The following is an 18,986-nucleotide window of genomic DNA, read 5'->3' on the forward strand; positions in this document are numbered from 1 at the left end:
TGTTTCCATTATCTCGCCTTTAAATTAGTGTTTTTACACGTGTATAACGCGAATAATCAGTCTATTATAAAGTAGTAATCCAGAACAACCGAAATATAAACACTGGCTGAATACGCGGTCGGGCAGCCCGTGCACGTAACAATAACAATGATGACTATTATTGAACAGACACTGTTTTGTTTTTTTGCCCCGATGAACACCGGCGATAAGTCCACGGCCCGATGAATTGTGAAAGTCATTGACGGAGGAGAGCTTAAAGTGACCGTCCGCGTGATGTTTTGTATTTTGTGTGCTAGCTATAGATATAAACATATATCCTGTGTGTGTATATATATATGGAGGGGACCACCCGCGCGCAGGAGACTTGAACGCGACTTCGGATGTAATAATAACTCAGACAATAATATTTCGGTGCTGGTTCTTCACGTTATTAATCGTCCCGTGGTTACCACTACCACGGCCACTGCCATCATCAACACCAAGCCGTCACCACGGTATAATAATATTATCTGATAGATTTATGTAGAAGTCTGTCAGTTTACTGCATATCAAATCATAATGTATAGGTATTATATACTGCAGCTTTACTCCACATCAAAAGGATCAAATATATTATATTACTGAGTGCATGTATATTATATTATAAATGCTCTTTATATTATAATATTATCCCGCGTGACTTAATTTATTAAATACGTTATATCTGATTTGTAGACAAGCGTCAGCTATATAGAATATTTTACACAGTTCGTAATTAATAATATCGGAAACCTAAGTAGAAGTGTTTGAAGTATTTTAAACTAGAAAATTATTTAATCAACATTATAGTTAATTTATAAAATAAAATTATTAATTCATATTTTTTTTTTTTTTGTGAAAGACACCTAAATATAAATTTTACTTTCATAACAACTGCTAGCTGACCCGGAAAACTTTTTTTGTAAGAGTGTTTCAGAGTATTGTTGTCATGAGTATGGCACTATGGTTATGCAAAAATACAAAAATACACGCATAATAATATGGTCGCGAGTTTATACAAAAATCTGAAAAATCCCATAGAAAAAAGCACTTTCAGTTTTTCCGAAATTTTTCAATGTTTCTGATAACTATTCTAATTTTACTTTTGATAAAAACATTATTCGGACTATTATAAATATTAGAAAAAAACCAAGCTAAATCCGTTTTCAAGTTATGCGCTTACCAACTAACAGCAGATATATAGATACAAATAATCAATTCTTAAGTGCATACATATATTATTATTACCAACGGAAATAATAATAATTATTATATTGTTTTTTATAATGGGTAATTAATGAATAAAATAAAAAAAAATAGGTTCTATAACTATTGACTTAAATGGTGTAATTTTGTTTAAAGGAAATTAAGGTTATAAAATAAACAAAATAGGTATATGTCTAATATATTGGGTTAGGATACGTAATAAAAAAACACACATTTTATTAAATACCTGATATAATTTATAAAAGAGTTTCAATGTTCCAATGACAAATATTATAACACATTATTAAATACTACCAAAAATAGTCATACAAAATGTACTATAACTAACTCGTATAATATACATTATCTTGTATTCTTGTCCCAGGTCAGTTAAATTATTATCGAACATAAAAAGGCGCATTTAAGATTTTTAAAGTATATTGTTTATCATAATATATACATGATATACCTAATATTTATGTGGTTGCGTTATTAATTGTACTGTTATGGGTATTTGATGTAAATAATATGGTGATGGAAACGTATTTTTTTCAATGCATCAGATTAAAAAACATTAAATGAAAACGAATTACAAACCCCTAAATCGAATTTAATATGCATGTATAAATTACTGTTTTTATCGACCATAAAACGCTATATCTAAAACATATTATTTTTAATTCCATATAAATAATTCAAGTATATCACTTCAACTACGTTGAACTAATGTTTTCTTTTTCAAAACGACGTGTTCGTATACCCAAAATACTTATACACAAGTACTACAGAAACGTAATTTGTCACGATGATTGTAAGTTATTTGGAATAACAAATATTGAAATAGGTACTACATAATATATATAAATATCATATTATTCAAAAGTATTGAAAAAATGTTGTTTACTATTGTTTTTCATTAAAAAATAATCATTTTTTTTTTTTTAATTTTTTTAAACCATTTTAAAATAAATTTGTATTAAAACAATATCAATTATTTCCAAACTAGACACTATTATACATATAGAAGTGTATGTATTACTAGTACATATCATAATACCCTACCTGGTTCAATAACATTATATAATACATTTTAATTTTATAAACGGCGTATTATTATTTTTTTATTTTTTTAAATTATAATTTAATATCAAATTGATATTATCTACTTAGTTTTCATTAAATATAGATACATATAAGTACATATAGGTGCCTACGACTAAGTCTAAAAATTTAATTTAACACCGATGCTTGACTACAATTTCGAAAATATATTTTTATATTTTTATTACAATAATCGTTTATGTAACATTGACACATTTTTACATTATAGTGTTATGTAAGTACCTCGGTGTTATATGGGTAATTGAAAATTGTACATGCCTATTAATTTCAGCATTTATCTTCCCTATGACGACAATAATAATTAATAACGACTATGGTTACATAGTGGCTATCATTTTGTACGCTGTGGTTCTAGTTTTGTTGAATGTGTATAGTGCACATTTTAATGACCAGTAAAAAAATGCACGCATTCCATCCAGAAGAACAACACGCGGGATAAATATATTTTAAACATCGCACTGTACCGTAACTGATTGCTTTGTAGAACTAATACTCTCCAGACATTATGATCACGTTTTTTTTCCTACTCGTTTTATTGCTATAAAATTAGATTGCACAGGAGGGAAGGTACGTTGTCCTGTTGAACTTTATCTGAAGTTTTTAATTACTATTTATAATTTACAATGGGTATTCATAGTCTATATACACGTGCAGGTCTAATCCTTTCCCCTTTTTCATACGGTTTGACATTATTGTTTCACGGCGGACGGCATACTGAACGTCTGTTTTTAAGATTCATTCGTCAACCCCATATTCCTTATTTTAATCTGATTTTAAATTTAGAAAGATAATTTACGTGATACCTCCGGTTTAACATCCGTAAGTGCATCTATAAATGTGACGATAAACTTTTTATATTATGTAGTATTTATAACAGTGTCTGAGGCTAAGACTACGTCAAAAAGATTTCGTCATCATCATTAAAAGAAACTTAATAAGGAAGACGTTTTATATTATAATAACACTAACAGTCAAAATTAATCCATACTAATTTATTCTTTGATATCTATATTATTTAAAGTTCTAAAAATAATTAGTTTTCCAAAGTGTAAAAATTAAATATAGGTACTCTAAAACAAAGAATATCTCTCATCGTATTATTTTCACTCGGTTTTGTAATAGTACGTATTTATTACTAATGGTTTTATTTTTATAATATATTTTATTATTTTGGTTATAAATATTTTATGAGCCTTAAGTTTTTTGTTTGTTTTAGAAAGGTTTGTCTAGGAAAATATTTTTACTGGTGATCGACAATTCGACAATGTAATAAAAATTGTACGCATGAGGAATATATAAAGCATTCAATAATGTCCAAATGTACAGTTTTGATTTTAAATTCACGGTAAGTACTGTACAGTTATAGTAATTCAAACCATTTTCCGTACACAGAAAACTATGTAATTATTATTATTGGTTGAAAAAGTTCAGTCGGATATCACAAGAATACTTGGAATTTTTTTTATATTAAATTAAGTACGCACGATATTATATATTACATTTCGATGACATAAATGTGTTCTTTTGATTCAATAAACAAGAAATAAGGCCACATGAATGTCATTCATCGATCCAACCCTTAAAATCGTTTTACTGCACTAGCAGTTGCTAGTTTTGAACCACCCACGAAGACTACTGTTGAAAACACACTTCTCACACGTTTATACGTATGTCGCGTGTTTCTTAGAAGTATATGGGGATTTTTCTGAACAAGTGGGGTAAGTTGATTTGGGTACGAATAGTTACAAAGAATAAAATATGTGACATTAACGACTACAGTTTACTAACGTAAATATATGGAAATTTAAAGATCACATTAGCCAAATAGCTAAATGTGTGTTTTCTTAGTAAATAATAATGCCAATGTTGGTTTAATAAGTTAGTTTAACCAAGTCTTATAAGCTATAAATAATGAATTAACAACGATAATATTATAAACTGTATACACCAACATATGTCGTGTTGAGTTGATTTTATTTGTAAAAATAAATGTCAAAAATTTGTTATATTATACGGTTACGTTTCTATGACGTTTATTTTATTTTATTTTTGTACTAAACATTTTGTTTTTACCATACACGGTCTCTTAAAATAACGTCGACCCTACTTAAAATATTCTCATACTCCATTTCTATGAATACAATAAATAGCTGTACGTTATGGGCAATAGCTAGGGACGTTCCAGAATATAAGTAGCATTACACGCACATATGTCTTAGTCCTAAGTCAAACGTGTGTAAGTGTGTTTATAAAAGCCGAGTTATTCAAATTGGATAATTGTCCACTATATATCACGAAAATCAAATAAAAATTAAATCTCTAACAAAAACATAATGTTTCATTCAAATTATACAGTCTGGGATGGTCATATGCGTTGGGCGTATAGCTTATGAAAAATAACATGTGATTACTCCAAAGTCAAATATTTTCGTGTATCGTCAGAAACAACAACGAGACAGAGGTACCTAGACGTTACATAATTTTTAATAATTCTCGTGTAGAGGAGCTATTTACATTTAGTCATGATAATAATATTAACCGCAGCAATATAAACGAGCAGGGTTGGCAGACAGACGTGCACGAGACCAATCATTAAAATATCAGAGAACGGGTAATGTGATACCATTTTATTGGCACCGCTCCTTTTATAACCAAGTATATAGTTACAATGGGGATGGGGTGCGTAGACAGGTACATTATCCTATGGCTGAAACCGGCTCCTTAAAATGATTACCATGTTGAATGTTTTTTTTTTTCAATTCATAAACCCATATAGCTGTATAATGCACATAACTAGTATATAATCCTAACGAACGTAAAATAAGAACAAAGTATGTACTACCTCTATACTTAAGGAGTCAAAAAAGATTATACTCGTACGCATATGAGAAAAACTGCTTTGCTGACAAAAAATATATTTGTGTCCGATAAATTTTAAAGATAATTCATTAAATATATTATGGTTTTGATTTCCTTTAATCGTAAACGAGATGGACCCCGGGAAATACTAAGTAGTATAATAATATGATATATTTCAGCCCCTCAAACTACGGTACTCAATAGTACATCGTTTGTCGTAATACGAATGTATTTTCGTCCATTTGATTTGTACGTATGTTAGATAAATAAAAAGTGGTTTTCATAATGAAATCGGTTTTAATTTCTTAAAAATACTAATCATCGTGACTAGATTTTTTTCCCTACAACGACTCTATTTGTATTCACGTACAGGATATTATGATCGAGTTCCTATTGAATTTTATGAAACGAATGGTCACCGCAGTTAAACGCACATTAATAGCCTGACCGGAGAAAAACAGTAGTTTCATCTCCGCATCACTCGGTTACGATAAAATATTATGGATGTTATTTTTTTATTTTTTTTACGGCGGTAGCTCATTAGGGCGTCTCTGGGCAATAATAATAACTGAGAAATAGTCACTGACAAGCCATTTAATTTACATATAAACGCCAGTTTTGGATCACAACGGAGCATACGAATAGTAGTACGATTCCATTAAAAATAATTAGGTATAACAATATTAATATTAATTGTATTGTTCAACAGTACAGACATAAAATTTGTTATTATTATAACGATGACAAAATCAAAACATAAATTAATTTAATTTCAAAATTATCATTACAGTTTAAAGAGTCGAAAATCTACTTATTACACGTATATTTAAAATTTAAAGGTCATAATTTATTTAAAAACTTAAATAAAATGTTTTCTATCCTACAAACTTATAAAATATAAATCGGTTTAATTTCAGTATACCTAGGTATTTGCGGTTATTTAAGTGACTTAATTTAAATAACTTTCGGTATTATCAAATAATGTATTATGTACAATCGCATTACATAATGTATTCTGGTATCAAACTTATTGAACATATTAATATAATATTTAATGACGAGTTTTTAAATGGGCACTAACAAGTTACAAATTAATTATCGTGTCGTAAATAAAACAGGAAACCGCGATGACAAACATTCCACTGTAGGAACATTTTGTATCGTTAAATCATTTCTGAGCAGTTTGGTTGAAATCTCAGAAATCGGACAACTTAAACCCGCCAGATGTGAAAAGATTTCAATAATGGTGAAGGGTAAAACAGACCTGTCTCAGACATGGTGCTATTATTGTGATTCGATTCATCGGTAAATATTAAAGTGATCCGGTGTATTGTTGCATTTTTATACCACTCCAGATTTCGAGGAAGGTCCATCATATCCCTCGAATTTATAATAGTACTTGGTTGTTTTTTAAAACAGTCATCAATAAAAAAAATAGAAATGTATCAAGTATTGAATACAAATCTATATTCACTATCATACATTTATATTACAATCAATATGAAACACACACGCACATAACATCAAATTATAACAATTAAATAAACACTTTTAATTCATTTTTTCTACATGCATGTCGGTACAGCTATCCAATGTATGGAATATTTATTAAAATTAAACCAAGCAGATTATTAAATATATATATATATATACGTGTGTATTCTTTAACAATGCAACGTATTGAAATGATATTTCATATTATATACATTATTATATTATACAAATATTAATTTAAAAAAAAAAATTGAAATGCATAGGTACTTTTTGAATTTCTAAAAGTGTTTTAAAACAATAACGGAATAATAATATTTATACTTATTTATTCACATAATTTTGTAGATTTCAATATGTAAGACTTCAAAATATATTTTAAATTGCTTGAAAGTCTTGGTCTGGTTTATATTATTAAACTAAATAAATAAAAAATGGTCTATTTAAAAACTCTAATTCGAGACTTTGATATTATTTTACCGGAAATTCGCATGTACAACATAAATATAGCTATTTTAGACCTGATTACGCTGTTCGAGATGGTCTTTTTATAATTAAGGTCAGATAATCTAAACTTTGTGCGGAATTAATTTTGATCTAATTTTTGGCTATAGATTCTGGAATTTGGGTAAAAATATCTATTACGCCTTCGGACAATAAACAGACCTAGAAGATATTTATTTATTTATTTAAAAAAAAAGTAATTATATAACAAATTATTTTATAAATAATTGACGAGCGCGTGTATACAACGGTGTTTCGATTGTTTTTCCAGTGGTCGTTATATCGCCAATAAGTACCTCCTCGTACACCAGATGCCTCGGCCCTTTGCCTTCATCGCCGCGCGATTATTTCCGTTTTGTTTATACATGCCTCTTTTTAAACCGCAGTTGGCTAAGGGGATTGATAAAAATCGCTGGACAACGCTAATTATAAGTAGGCACCTACTAATAGCAAAACCGTCACCGCACCAGCACAAACGTTGTACACACAATATATATATATATGTATAATAATGTTGCGGGACATTACCGAGTCAATATAATTATATGCACACGGCAATTTTGGCCGTTCGCCCGTGGGCGTAAAAACGTCGATCCGATCGATATACATAAATATAAATTTTCACCGGGCAAAAAAACCGTATCCTGGATATTCTTAATCGGCGACGGTGGTTTTGGCGCTAAAAAAAGACGGAGAAATGCGCCCGGGGATGCACTCGTATATAGTGCCGTGTTACATAATAATGTTATACTACGTTCCGTTACTCGAAATGTGCATTGTTTAAAACAATATCTTTACCGTAAATATATAAGTGGTTATAGCGTAAACCCATGGGCACGATACTAGGCATGTGATTTTTTTTTTTTGACAGACACCTATCACTGTTATTTTCGATTATATTTTTCCCACAAAACCGATATCCAAGAAAACATCTAAATATTATTATAGGTATGCCTACCTATACAGATTTGATCGTGTTCGTTCACGAGTCTATTTTTTTTTTTTTTTTTTTGTTCATACATTAAATTACCCTTACTCGATTTTAATATGAAAAAATAATTTATAAAATCACGTGAACATTTGCGTAGTTATTTGTGCGTGTTTTAAAATATATTTCAACACTTAAATTTATACTTGAGTCATAGGTATTTATAAGATAAAATGACCGAAACGTAATAATTTTGTATAAGTACTTGTTTTAATTTAATCATAATAAACATACAGCGCAAGTTTATTCGATTGACATACACGATTTAGAATAAAAAATATCATATTTACAATTATTGTGAACCGATTTAAAACATTTTAATTATTTGTTGAAATTGTTCTAATTTAAGACACATGCAAACATGTTTTAATCCATTCAATTATCTAAGTACCCGAATTATAGCATCAATTGCATTAACAACAATAATATAATATTACAAACATCGGTGCAAATCTTATCGTTCTTATTATTAATATAAGATTACGCACTTATTGGATAAATTTAAAAAAAAATATGACCGTACAAAAAAAAAATAATAATTGTCATTTTTTCTACTGTAGTTTATATTTAGTGTATAATATTTATTATTTACTACAATCTAATTATTATGGTTGAAATTGAAATATGTGTTAAACGTAACTGTTTTTTTTTTTATGACAAGCGACATTAAGAAGCAAACGGATTGCTTTTTCTCGTGTTTAGCCATTATAATCTAACTAGAAATAAGATTTTAAAGATTAGATTACAATAAAACTAGAGGCAAGTGCTGAAGTACATAAGGCCTTGATTATTATATAACATACAAGTATAGTGACGGTTTTCCTTACATGTATCGACATTCTTACTTTGAGTATTTAACTCAGAGAGATAAAGATTTCCAATGAATAAAGCTTTTCATACAAAATAATAATTATTCAAATATCAAAATATGTGAATTTACCATCATCTCCGAATAAATAATACGTTTAAAGAATTAAAGTAGTATAAATAAGGTCTTATTTTAAATATTATGACTGCTTAAGTATTAACTTGTTAATAATATTCTAACTTAATTTCCATAATGTGAATCATAAGAAACCGAACAATTCGTGTTATTTAAACGATTTAAAATATTTTTGATTTTTTCTTAAATTGTAATTTATTATTTAAACTAGTTTATATTTTCATAAGAATGTTACCGAAGAAGTTATTACCTACTCATACGTTACTGTCAGTAACGCAAGGTTGGCATAAATATATATATAAATTACAAATATTGTAAACGTATTTTTACTGAAATACTGTTAATCTGGTACTTACACACAATATTACAACCCAAAAGTTTTCTTTTAATCAAAGCAAATACTTTGATTTTTTTTAATAATATTATTTATTATATTACAATAATTATAAAGCTAAAATACATCAAAAATAATGTATATATAAACCATATACCATTGTTGTATAAGCAATATAAGTACTTAGCTAAAAAGATAAAGGCAAACATTATTATTTAAAAAAATATATTGTCATTTACTTATGCCATGTACGATATGCCTATACAAAATATGTTTTAGCAAATAAAAGTAAGATGTTTTTATTTCGTAAATATCAATTTTGTATAATTCGTATTTATTTAAGTAGATACTCAATAAGACTATTAGATCTTACGAGCCTATGCAGTATTAGTTAGTATTTAGTATTATTTACTTTTTATGAGCCAATATTTATACTACACGGTTTCATGGTTTTTGGGAATATAAGTAGTTATTATACAGACGAGACAAATTGCTAGTCACAAAAATGATAAATAATATATGAGAATTATTTCGATTATTCAATTATTTGATAATACTGCAATACAACATTGCTCCGTGAAAAAAAAAATAATAAAATGAATGCATTGTATCTCGACGGAACGACAAAAATAAAAAAACGACATGCCTATTATATGGTCGCACCAATATACCAGACAAATGAATACTTTAAATACTAATGAATTTCTAGACTGAAAACCCGAAGGTACACAATGAATAACATACACATACCCAATTTGTCAAACTTTTTTTGTATTTTTTTTTTTTATTTTCATGTAAAAAACACATTCAGTAAATAGTGCTCCGTAATTTAATATTATAATTTTTATTTTTTGAACAAAGTGCATGCATAGTTACTATTCGGCGATAAAAAAAATCATTATAAATATAATAATATACTGTATTAAAACTACATTTTATTATAAATAATAATAAACTTTTGTTTTTTTTTTATCAAATTTAAAATGTATAGATTAATGTGAATCGAAATAATTTAACCTAAGTAAAAGAAGCAACAAATACCTTAATTTCGAATATTTAATACAAACATAAAAAAAAAATATTAAAATATGAGTTGAAAATAATTATTTTTTAAAACAATTTTTATAATTTATTATAATTTATTTAGAAGTACTTATAAAAATAAAATAATAACCTAAATAATTACAATATTTTTTGATATAATTAGTGGAAATATCAATTTTTTCAATCACATGGTTTTTTATGTATTAAAAAATTCTAAATAAATTACCGATATATATAAGGTTACCAAACAGTTTGAATTATTTTTGTTCTTTTTCGATTATTCTGATGTACAATTATAATTTTTTTCAAAACTTTCAAAAACAACTTCATGTACCTGTATAGAGAAAAGAAATTTTGATATTCGAATGGAGCATTAAAGTCTCCCAACTGTTAAAACACGTTAAATGGCTCGAGTGAGGCTGTTTAAAAATGTAGTTTAATGAATGGAATGTTGGCATATAACAGTCTTCGGGTTTTTTTCGTTTAAACTTAACAACTCACACGTGCAATGTTAACATTATTATTACGATGTTGTTAAATTTATTAACAAAATTATATCTTATAATGAAAAAAAATATATTTATTTTTAAGAAGATTTCGTAATATTTTCAATATTTTATTATAAAAGTAAGTAAGTACCATTATCTTATTAGTATTTCCTATCTTATTAGGTCATTTTCAATGTTTTGTAATAATGACATAAATTATATAAATATATTTAATTGTTGTATCTTTATATTTTTGTGAATTACATGTGTATTTGGGTAAAAAACGATCTATTTGGATGCCTTATAGCCGAATAGAAGATAAACTGTAATCACACGAAAAAGTTAGATAACTAACATTAGTATCAACGTTATCGATACACACGCCAAAACTGCGTGGGAAACGAACATTTATTATAAAATATTATAATTTATTACTTGCTGTATATACTACAATTTATCTTCATAGTGAATTAAATGTCGTGCACTCCATTTTTGACGGTTTCAACAAATATAGTTTACAATATAATATTATATATAATAATAATATGATAATCAACACGTGCATTCATTCTTTATAATTCTTACGAAAACTTAAAGTATATAAAAACTTCCATTTTACGTCTTACAGAAACTAAAGACGTACAAATATAAAAACAATAATTACTCGGCAACAATCATAAACTTATCGTAAAAGTAGTTATTCGTTTTGATTTGAGATTATATCTTTAGGGGGAGACCATCGTTTTTGGTATTTAAAACTGTAGTGGGTTTCATGGAATATTTGATGACACAATTAACATAACAAGTTTCTTTTTAAGAATAATATGGAATTTTAAGTTAAAAAAATAAATTTTGAAAATTAAGGGAATGAATAAACAAATTATAACATTAGTTTTTTTTTCTAATCGAGCAATGTTCATTTCGTATTATTAATTTTTTAATAATACATATTATTTTACCAATACATATTAAAATTACGTTATGCAAAATAAATGTTACTAAGATATAATTATTTTTAAACCTGTAGTTGTGAATATTATATTTTTTTCATATATAATAAGTGATGACATGATTTTATGGATTTTAAACACAAATAAATATGTTCTAGTAGAATTTTATATAAAAAAAATGTATCATAAATATAAAGTATAAAATTATACTTTATGATAATAAAGTTTTATAATTCTGATTATCGTTTAATTTATTAACTATAAATGATCTGTACATAGATTTAAGTGAAATGCCCTGTAATAACTAAGAAATTAAAGTATGTTGAAAATGTAACTATAAAACGTAACAATATTAAGCCGCTTAGAAAATAAATGCATAATATACCATTATTTATTATAAGTGAAAATATTGTATAAAACGACGATATCCGAGGATGTTATATTAAAACATATTTTAGATCCCCCGATTATACATTTTTTTTTTTGTTTTTTTAAATATGGAAAGAAATGGATTAAATACGAAAAATCCTAATCGATAATATTTACACTTAATACGACAACTAAATAGTATGATATAATAAAAAAAAAAAAAAATCGCATGGATATTAATAGAATATACATTAAATCTAAAGAAAATAATAATAAATTATAGAAATTGTTTCTTACTTCTCGTGTCTGAGCACGTCCATTTAGAAGGCCCGTCGGACTGCGATCGCGGCGTCTGCCTGACAAGTGCGCGCGGAGACGCGTGTATTTTACCCAAAATAGTATACTTACAATTATGTTACGTGTACGAATTATTTTTGTACATTAATTGTTACGTACGGTTTTATTGTACGATTATGATGGGTACGCATAAGACACACGTTCACGTCGCAGACGTGCGCATACGCGTGTGTGTGTGTAGACCGCGGCGGACAGATGAGTGTGCGTTATAATAATATTTTATTCTCTCCGTGTTGGTGGGTCGTCGTCACTGACTCGCGGCGAAAAAGCGACTGAATTTTCTGTCGGGGGGTCCCCGGGACGGCGCGGGATGCCGCGATGCTGCGGGTGCTTCGCGCCGTCCGCCGCCGTCCGCCGCCGCCGCCGCCTCCGGTGGTGGTGCCTGAGGATTACCGCTCTTCTGCCGCCGCCGCCGCCGCACGACGGAGCGAGCGAGCGAGCGAGAGAGAGAGATGGAAACGGAGAGCGAGATCGCTCACACGCACAAACGTGGCCGCCCCGGCGGCGCGGCGTGCACCACGCACACACGCACCCGAATCGCGCTCCTATTAATATATATATATACGCGCGGTGCGTGTGTGTACGTGGTGTGCGTGCGCGTATACGCGTGTGCGTGCGCGTACAGTGTAATATTATAATATCGTGTGCGCGTACACATCGTATTATAATAAACGGTGGTCTTCGCTCCACCCGCGGTATTATTGTAACATACGTGTCCGAAATGTAATGATTAAATCCGGAGGAGCCGACGACGCATATGGTTCGACGTCCAGCCGGACGGGGTGGCAATGAGGAGGGCGAATAGTAATCCTAGTCCGAGATAAATAACATGGTACGTTATAATCGAGTTTCACGGAAACGCACGGTGTACCATATGTAAGGCGATTCGTCAAGTATGTTCGCTTCCATTTTTCCTTTGATAAGAGGAAACCGTTCAAATTTTGATAATCGGAATTTTCAAGTGTATACGTCTTAAAGACCTATCATTACTCCGAGTTATTGAGATTTTTCTCGCTGTTTAAAAAAACGTCGCGCGTTGCGGGTACAAATTTTGGTTTTTCAAACGGAACCTCCCTCGTCCTCCATTTGATAATACTGTAGATTATTTAGCAGATGATTTTTCAGAAGATTTTCATTCACCTTCCTAGTTTTTCTTTTATCTACCTATCAAAAGATGATATTACAATATTTTTAAAACAATAAATTACATTACAAGGTTATATATTTTATAGTATATGCTGAATACTTTGTGGAAAAAATTGTTCACTAGCAACACCTTAGAATATTTATTTATTTAACTACCTCTAACTCAAAATGTTAACGAGTAGGTAGTTTTTCAGTTATTAAAATGTTTATGACAAGGAAAATTATCCTTGAAAATGATTTTAAAAAGTGTAAAATAGACTATGTAGTATTGGATTTACATCTAATGTTTATTATACTTGAACCATCTTTATAAATTATAAATATAGATAGATTAATATCGATCCTGTAGGACAACATAATATTATCCTCGGTAAATAACTCAAAAGCTACTCAAATTTTTATTTCGATATTTGATATGTAAACGTTTTCAGAAAAAATAACCCTCTAAGTAATTTATTACAATAGAAAAGGGGGACCCTTATTTGAAATACTGAAGTTTATATCTCTATAGAACACTGCTATAGTAGTACAAAAATATATCGAGAATTTGAAAATATACTCTTGAGATTTATTTCAAAAACAAATTTTGAATAACTGCAATAAACTTAAAATATATTTTTTTTTAAAGGGGATGACCATAATCCGTAAATCATTCTGTATATAAATGTTGTGTTATATGGTAACTAAAATATTAGCCAGCGTTGAACATTCTGTGGCAATTCCGGGAATCTCTCAATCGCCATGTGTATTAAAATATTATAAAATGGTTTGGTATGTTATCTTATGTATCGTTGCGATTTTATTTTAGATATGGACGTACCTACTGTGAGACATTAAAACCGAACATTTACTTAAGTCTGTAATTTATAGGTATTGCCGAAATGTAGAGCGCACAAACGAGTCAAAGTAATTAAGTTAATTTTAACATTTATTCACTTAATTAAAAACTTAATTGATTTGTATCATTGACATACACTCAATAAAATATAATTATGAGTTGGTTTTAATTAAATCTACTTTACGTTTATTTATAAATAATCGACTAATAAATAATATAAAAAAAATAATTATCGACTATACATCATAATGTATAATATAGGGAATAAATATATATTATTATATAATAAATTAACTTGTTGCCGTTAGCCAGGATTTTTTAATAAAAATAACTTATTTAAATACATTTATTTCAAACTGTCTATTATAGTTAGTTATTTATGTTATTTTTATATTTTAAACAAATAAAATTAACTTAACTAAGTTGAATGATATAATAACTTGACCATACAACTACCATCACATAAACCTTTATAGCAGTTGTCAAATTTGTGTTTTCCTGTGCATTAAATATTAAATGGTCGATTGATAACATTGTCCAGTTCTGAAAAATATATATTATTAGTATCAGTTAGAACACAATTTTATTGTTTCATTGCAATATATTAGTGTTTATTCACGATTTATTAAAATTTGAATATTCCAAAAGGGTAAAAGATAGAGTGAATATTAGTAGGTATACCATATTACATACGTTTTAATTGAAATAATCAGTTGCATTCAATGAAAAATATATATTCTCAACAAGTTGAGTTCATAAACGTTAGGTTTCTGGAATATATTAAAATGTGATATTCGGTTCCCGAGTTTTAAATCAATGTTTTCATTAATTTCTCAAGAACAATAATAATATAAAGTAATTTGGATCAATTCAATATAAAAATGTATATTTAGTTTTTAATTTGTTTCTTTTATGGAAATGGCTGTAATATAAATACGTACAATTACAAATAATTCAAAATGAATAAAACACGCGTTTTACGAATTTACATTCAATTTATATGCCAATTCATTCGTAATATTTCAAATATATTCATCTATATCATAATTAAATTATGAACAGTTTAATTGTACATTCTACTCTTTTTTTAGAAATAATAAATAATATCATTTGCACATTTATTTTTCATTTTATTTTTAGTATCATAATCAAATAATGAACTAATATCGAATTGATTTTCAAAAATTATATTATTTTCTAGAATGCTATTATCAAATATTATTGAAAAAATTAATTTAAAAACCAGGGACAAACGACCTATAGGTATAATAAAAGTAACGTGCCGTAGATTAAACGGCCCGAATGGCTACCTAGTGTTTACAATATAATAAATAATTTTTTTTTCTATGTTATAACCTCGCTGAAAGAAATTAGCCATAGTTCCAATTTAATACTTGGGATTGTTGCCAAAAACATTAAATATAATCCGACATATACGATTATTGGTGTTGGCTACTAGACATTTTAGTAGGTATCACACCAAAAGTGAGCTCGAGGATTTTTGGTAATAAATTAATACGAATATGTAGTCGTTAGTAAACAAGTAAACATACGCGCCTATACGTATAATATATGCATATTAAGTTAAATCAAATGTAACTGTTACCTGCAGTAGACACCAAACAATGGGTAGGCATACTGTAAAGTCTGTACTAATAATATGTATTGTAATTCGTAATATGCAGACAAATTATTCGTTGTTGATATTACATTAATCAGGTAGTACATTTTTTGTTAATTTAATTTCCGTGTATTTTTTCATATGTCAACATCATAATGTTCATTTTTAAACGAATCATCACACGTTTATTGTATAGGTATAATGTATTGACATAATAATATACGTTTTTTTTATCACGATTGAAAAAAAAGCTACGTCATAAATGTCATCGGAAATATTTCACCGATGACCAATTGTTATTTTATATAATACACCCAAAGAACGAAATAAACACATTATAGAATTTAAAATGTTTATGTAATAATATATAATTTATTACTACAGATAATATGTATATTGTTAAATATTGTTTGTGTTATTAAACAAAATATAATATGTGTTGATTATAGTCAAATGATATATTAAGTCTAATATATATTTTTTACTGTATAAGTTTAAGGTGATGTAATAAAATAAAATTTTAATTGATCGATTATTTAATTATTAATAAAAAAAACAGAATAATATATTAACTGCGAAAAATAATTAATATCTAAATTATATAACCTGGTTTTATTTAAGTATACATTACATTATTATAGTCTAAGTGCATAATCTGGTATAATATACCTAATAAAAGTTAAAATGAATATTTCGTAAATTGTCTAGGCATTTTAATATACAATAACGATCTCGTATTACCTAATGTGTCATCAATATAAATAAAAATACCCACTATTATAAAATGTATACGATAAAAGTAATTTATTGATAAAAAAAAGGGTTGCATTACTTTCATTAATTATATAATGTTCATAAAAATGAATAAAATTCACAAATAATTTCAAAAAATCGACAAAAATTCAAGTAAAAATAGTAGGCATTTATTTGACTATATAGTACTATAATTAGTAAGAAGTGTAAGAATTAAAAATGTAGGAAATGAAAAAAAAAATTCCAACAGATTACTAGTTATTAAATGTGATATTAAATTATAAAATAAATATTTTAACGATAAACAACTAACAATTTTGACAATTAGAATAAATGTCTATTAGTGCTGGAGTAAAAATATAATAAGCAACTCATATTTACAATGAAAAAAGGAGATGTAGAAGTGTCTTACTATTATGTAAGTGCAAAACTAATAATGAACTATTAGATACATAATTACTCGTGGGTTGCTAATTATCATATATTTAAAATTATAACACGATAAGTTTATAATACTGAATTATTTTAGGATTTTATAGCTATCACCTTACCTTACTACGGCTAACTACACCTTACTATGGCTAAACTATACCTTATTATATTATATTCTTAGTCTATTCCTGGAGGTCCATTTTACAAGTTAAACACGTCTAGTTTTGATCACCATTTTGCTATAGCACCCAATAGTGAAGTTTACTCAGATTCTTAAGAAATTATTTAAATTATTTTTAAAATATTTTCTCCTATTTATAGTCTGTGAGTTTTTATACAAACATGCATTGCATGTAACATAAAATTGTTCTTACGTGCTCAAATCGGCCAAAATTAATTCCGTATAACAAGAGGTGCATCTGTGGATGGGTCTACCACCCCACTCCCATTCTACGGACTTTTTGGTGGGTCTTATATAGCTGTTTTTCCCTAGGCTATTCCAACTATCAACTAGGCTGACTAGCGATGGGTCACAAAACATTACAAATTCAGTTATTTTTAACGAACAAATATTTCTATATCACGCATTGTGTCAAACAACCATATAATTATATAAAGTATAAATTACTCTAGTTGATAGTTGATGTAAATGTATTAAATAATGTATAATTCATTATACAATTTAAATAAATATACATTAACTAAAAAAAAAAAAAAAATAGAATTTAAACATAACAGGAATGATCATAAAAAAATTATTTGTAAGAATAAAGGAACACGAAACTCTTAAAATAGGTATAACAAGAACTACCATATTAGTATACAAAATAATTATTTAAAATAAATTTTATTTGGAAATCATAATACTATTATTTATTTTTAAGTTTATTCAATACCTACCGAAATAGGTAAATTCTTATAATATTATAGGTATATATTATTTATCAGTATAACCGTATCATTATTTTAGTTTCATCTTTCATCATCAACATTTAAATGCACAAAGAAAAGGGTTAGATAAAAAAAACCATGTTTGTCAAATTAATAACAGAAATAATTATTGCTTACGATCAATTACAATTTGTTTTCATCAATGTAAACATGTATTTGTTAATTAAAATAACTATAACTAAAAATGATTACTAAAATAAATTTAAATAGTATTTTTATAATATTTTATTTAAGTCTCTACAATAATTTTACGTTTTGTTAAAAAACAATATACCTGTAATGAGTTGGACTTAAAATAATTAGGTGCTTCTTCATTTCATTTAAATAAATTAGCACTTACCTATATTTTTAAACATAAAATAGTTGTTTAAGAATGTATAATGGATTATATTATTCATACTTTTACATTTTATTATTTTACAAAAAGAACTAAGATTTTTCAATTAGGTACTGTTAAATATAATATACCTATGCTTATGTATTACTAATTACTAATTCAATACTTGTTAGTTTAATAATATAATATATACATTAAATATCTTGAACTTACCTAAACTATAATACTATAATTA

General features: G+C 27.5%; 1 protein-coding gene across 3 annotated transcripts in view; it reads right to left on the reverse strand.

The window, feature by feature from the left end:
* LOC113557039 (papilin) overlaps positions 1-12,928 on the reverse strand; it is a 48,620-nt gene extending 35,692 nt beyond the window's left edge. For all 3 annotated transcript variants that reach the window (XM_026962317.1, XM_026962318.1, XM_026962316.1), the window contains exon 1: positions 12,614-12,928. In XM_026962317.1, the coding sequence (XP_026818118.1) occupies positions 12,614-12,636 (23 nt within the window). In that variant the 5' untranslated portion in view covers positions 12,637-12,928. The remainder of the gene's footprint in view (positions 1-12,613) is intronic.
* Positions 12,929-18,986: the final 6,058 nt, after the last annotated feature.

The sequence above is a fragment of the Rhopalosiphum maidis genome, chromosome 3 (genome assembly GCF_003676215.2).
Source record: "Rhopalosiphum maidis isolate BTI-1 chromosome 3, ASM367621v3, whole genome shotgun sequence".
Lineage (NCBI taxonomy): Eukaryota > Metazoa > Arthropoda > Insecta > Hemiptera > Aphididae > Rhopalosiphum > Rhopalosiphum maidis.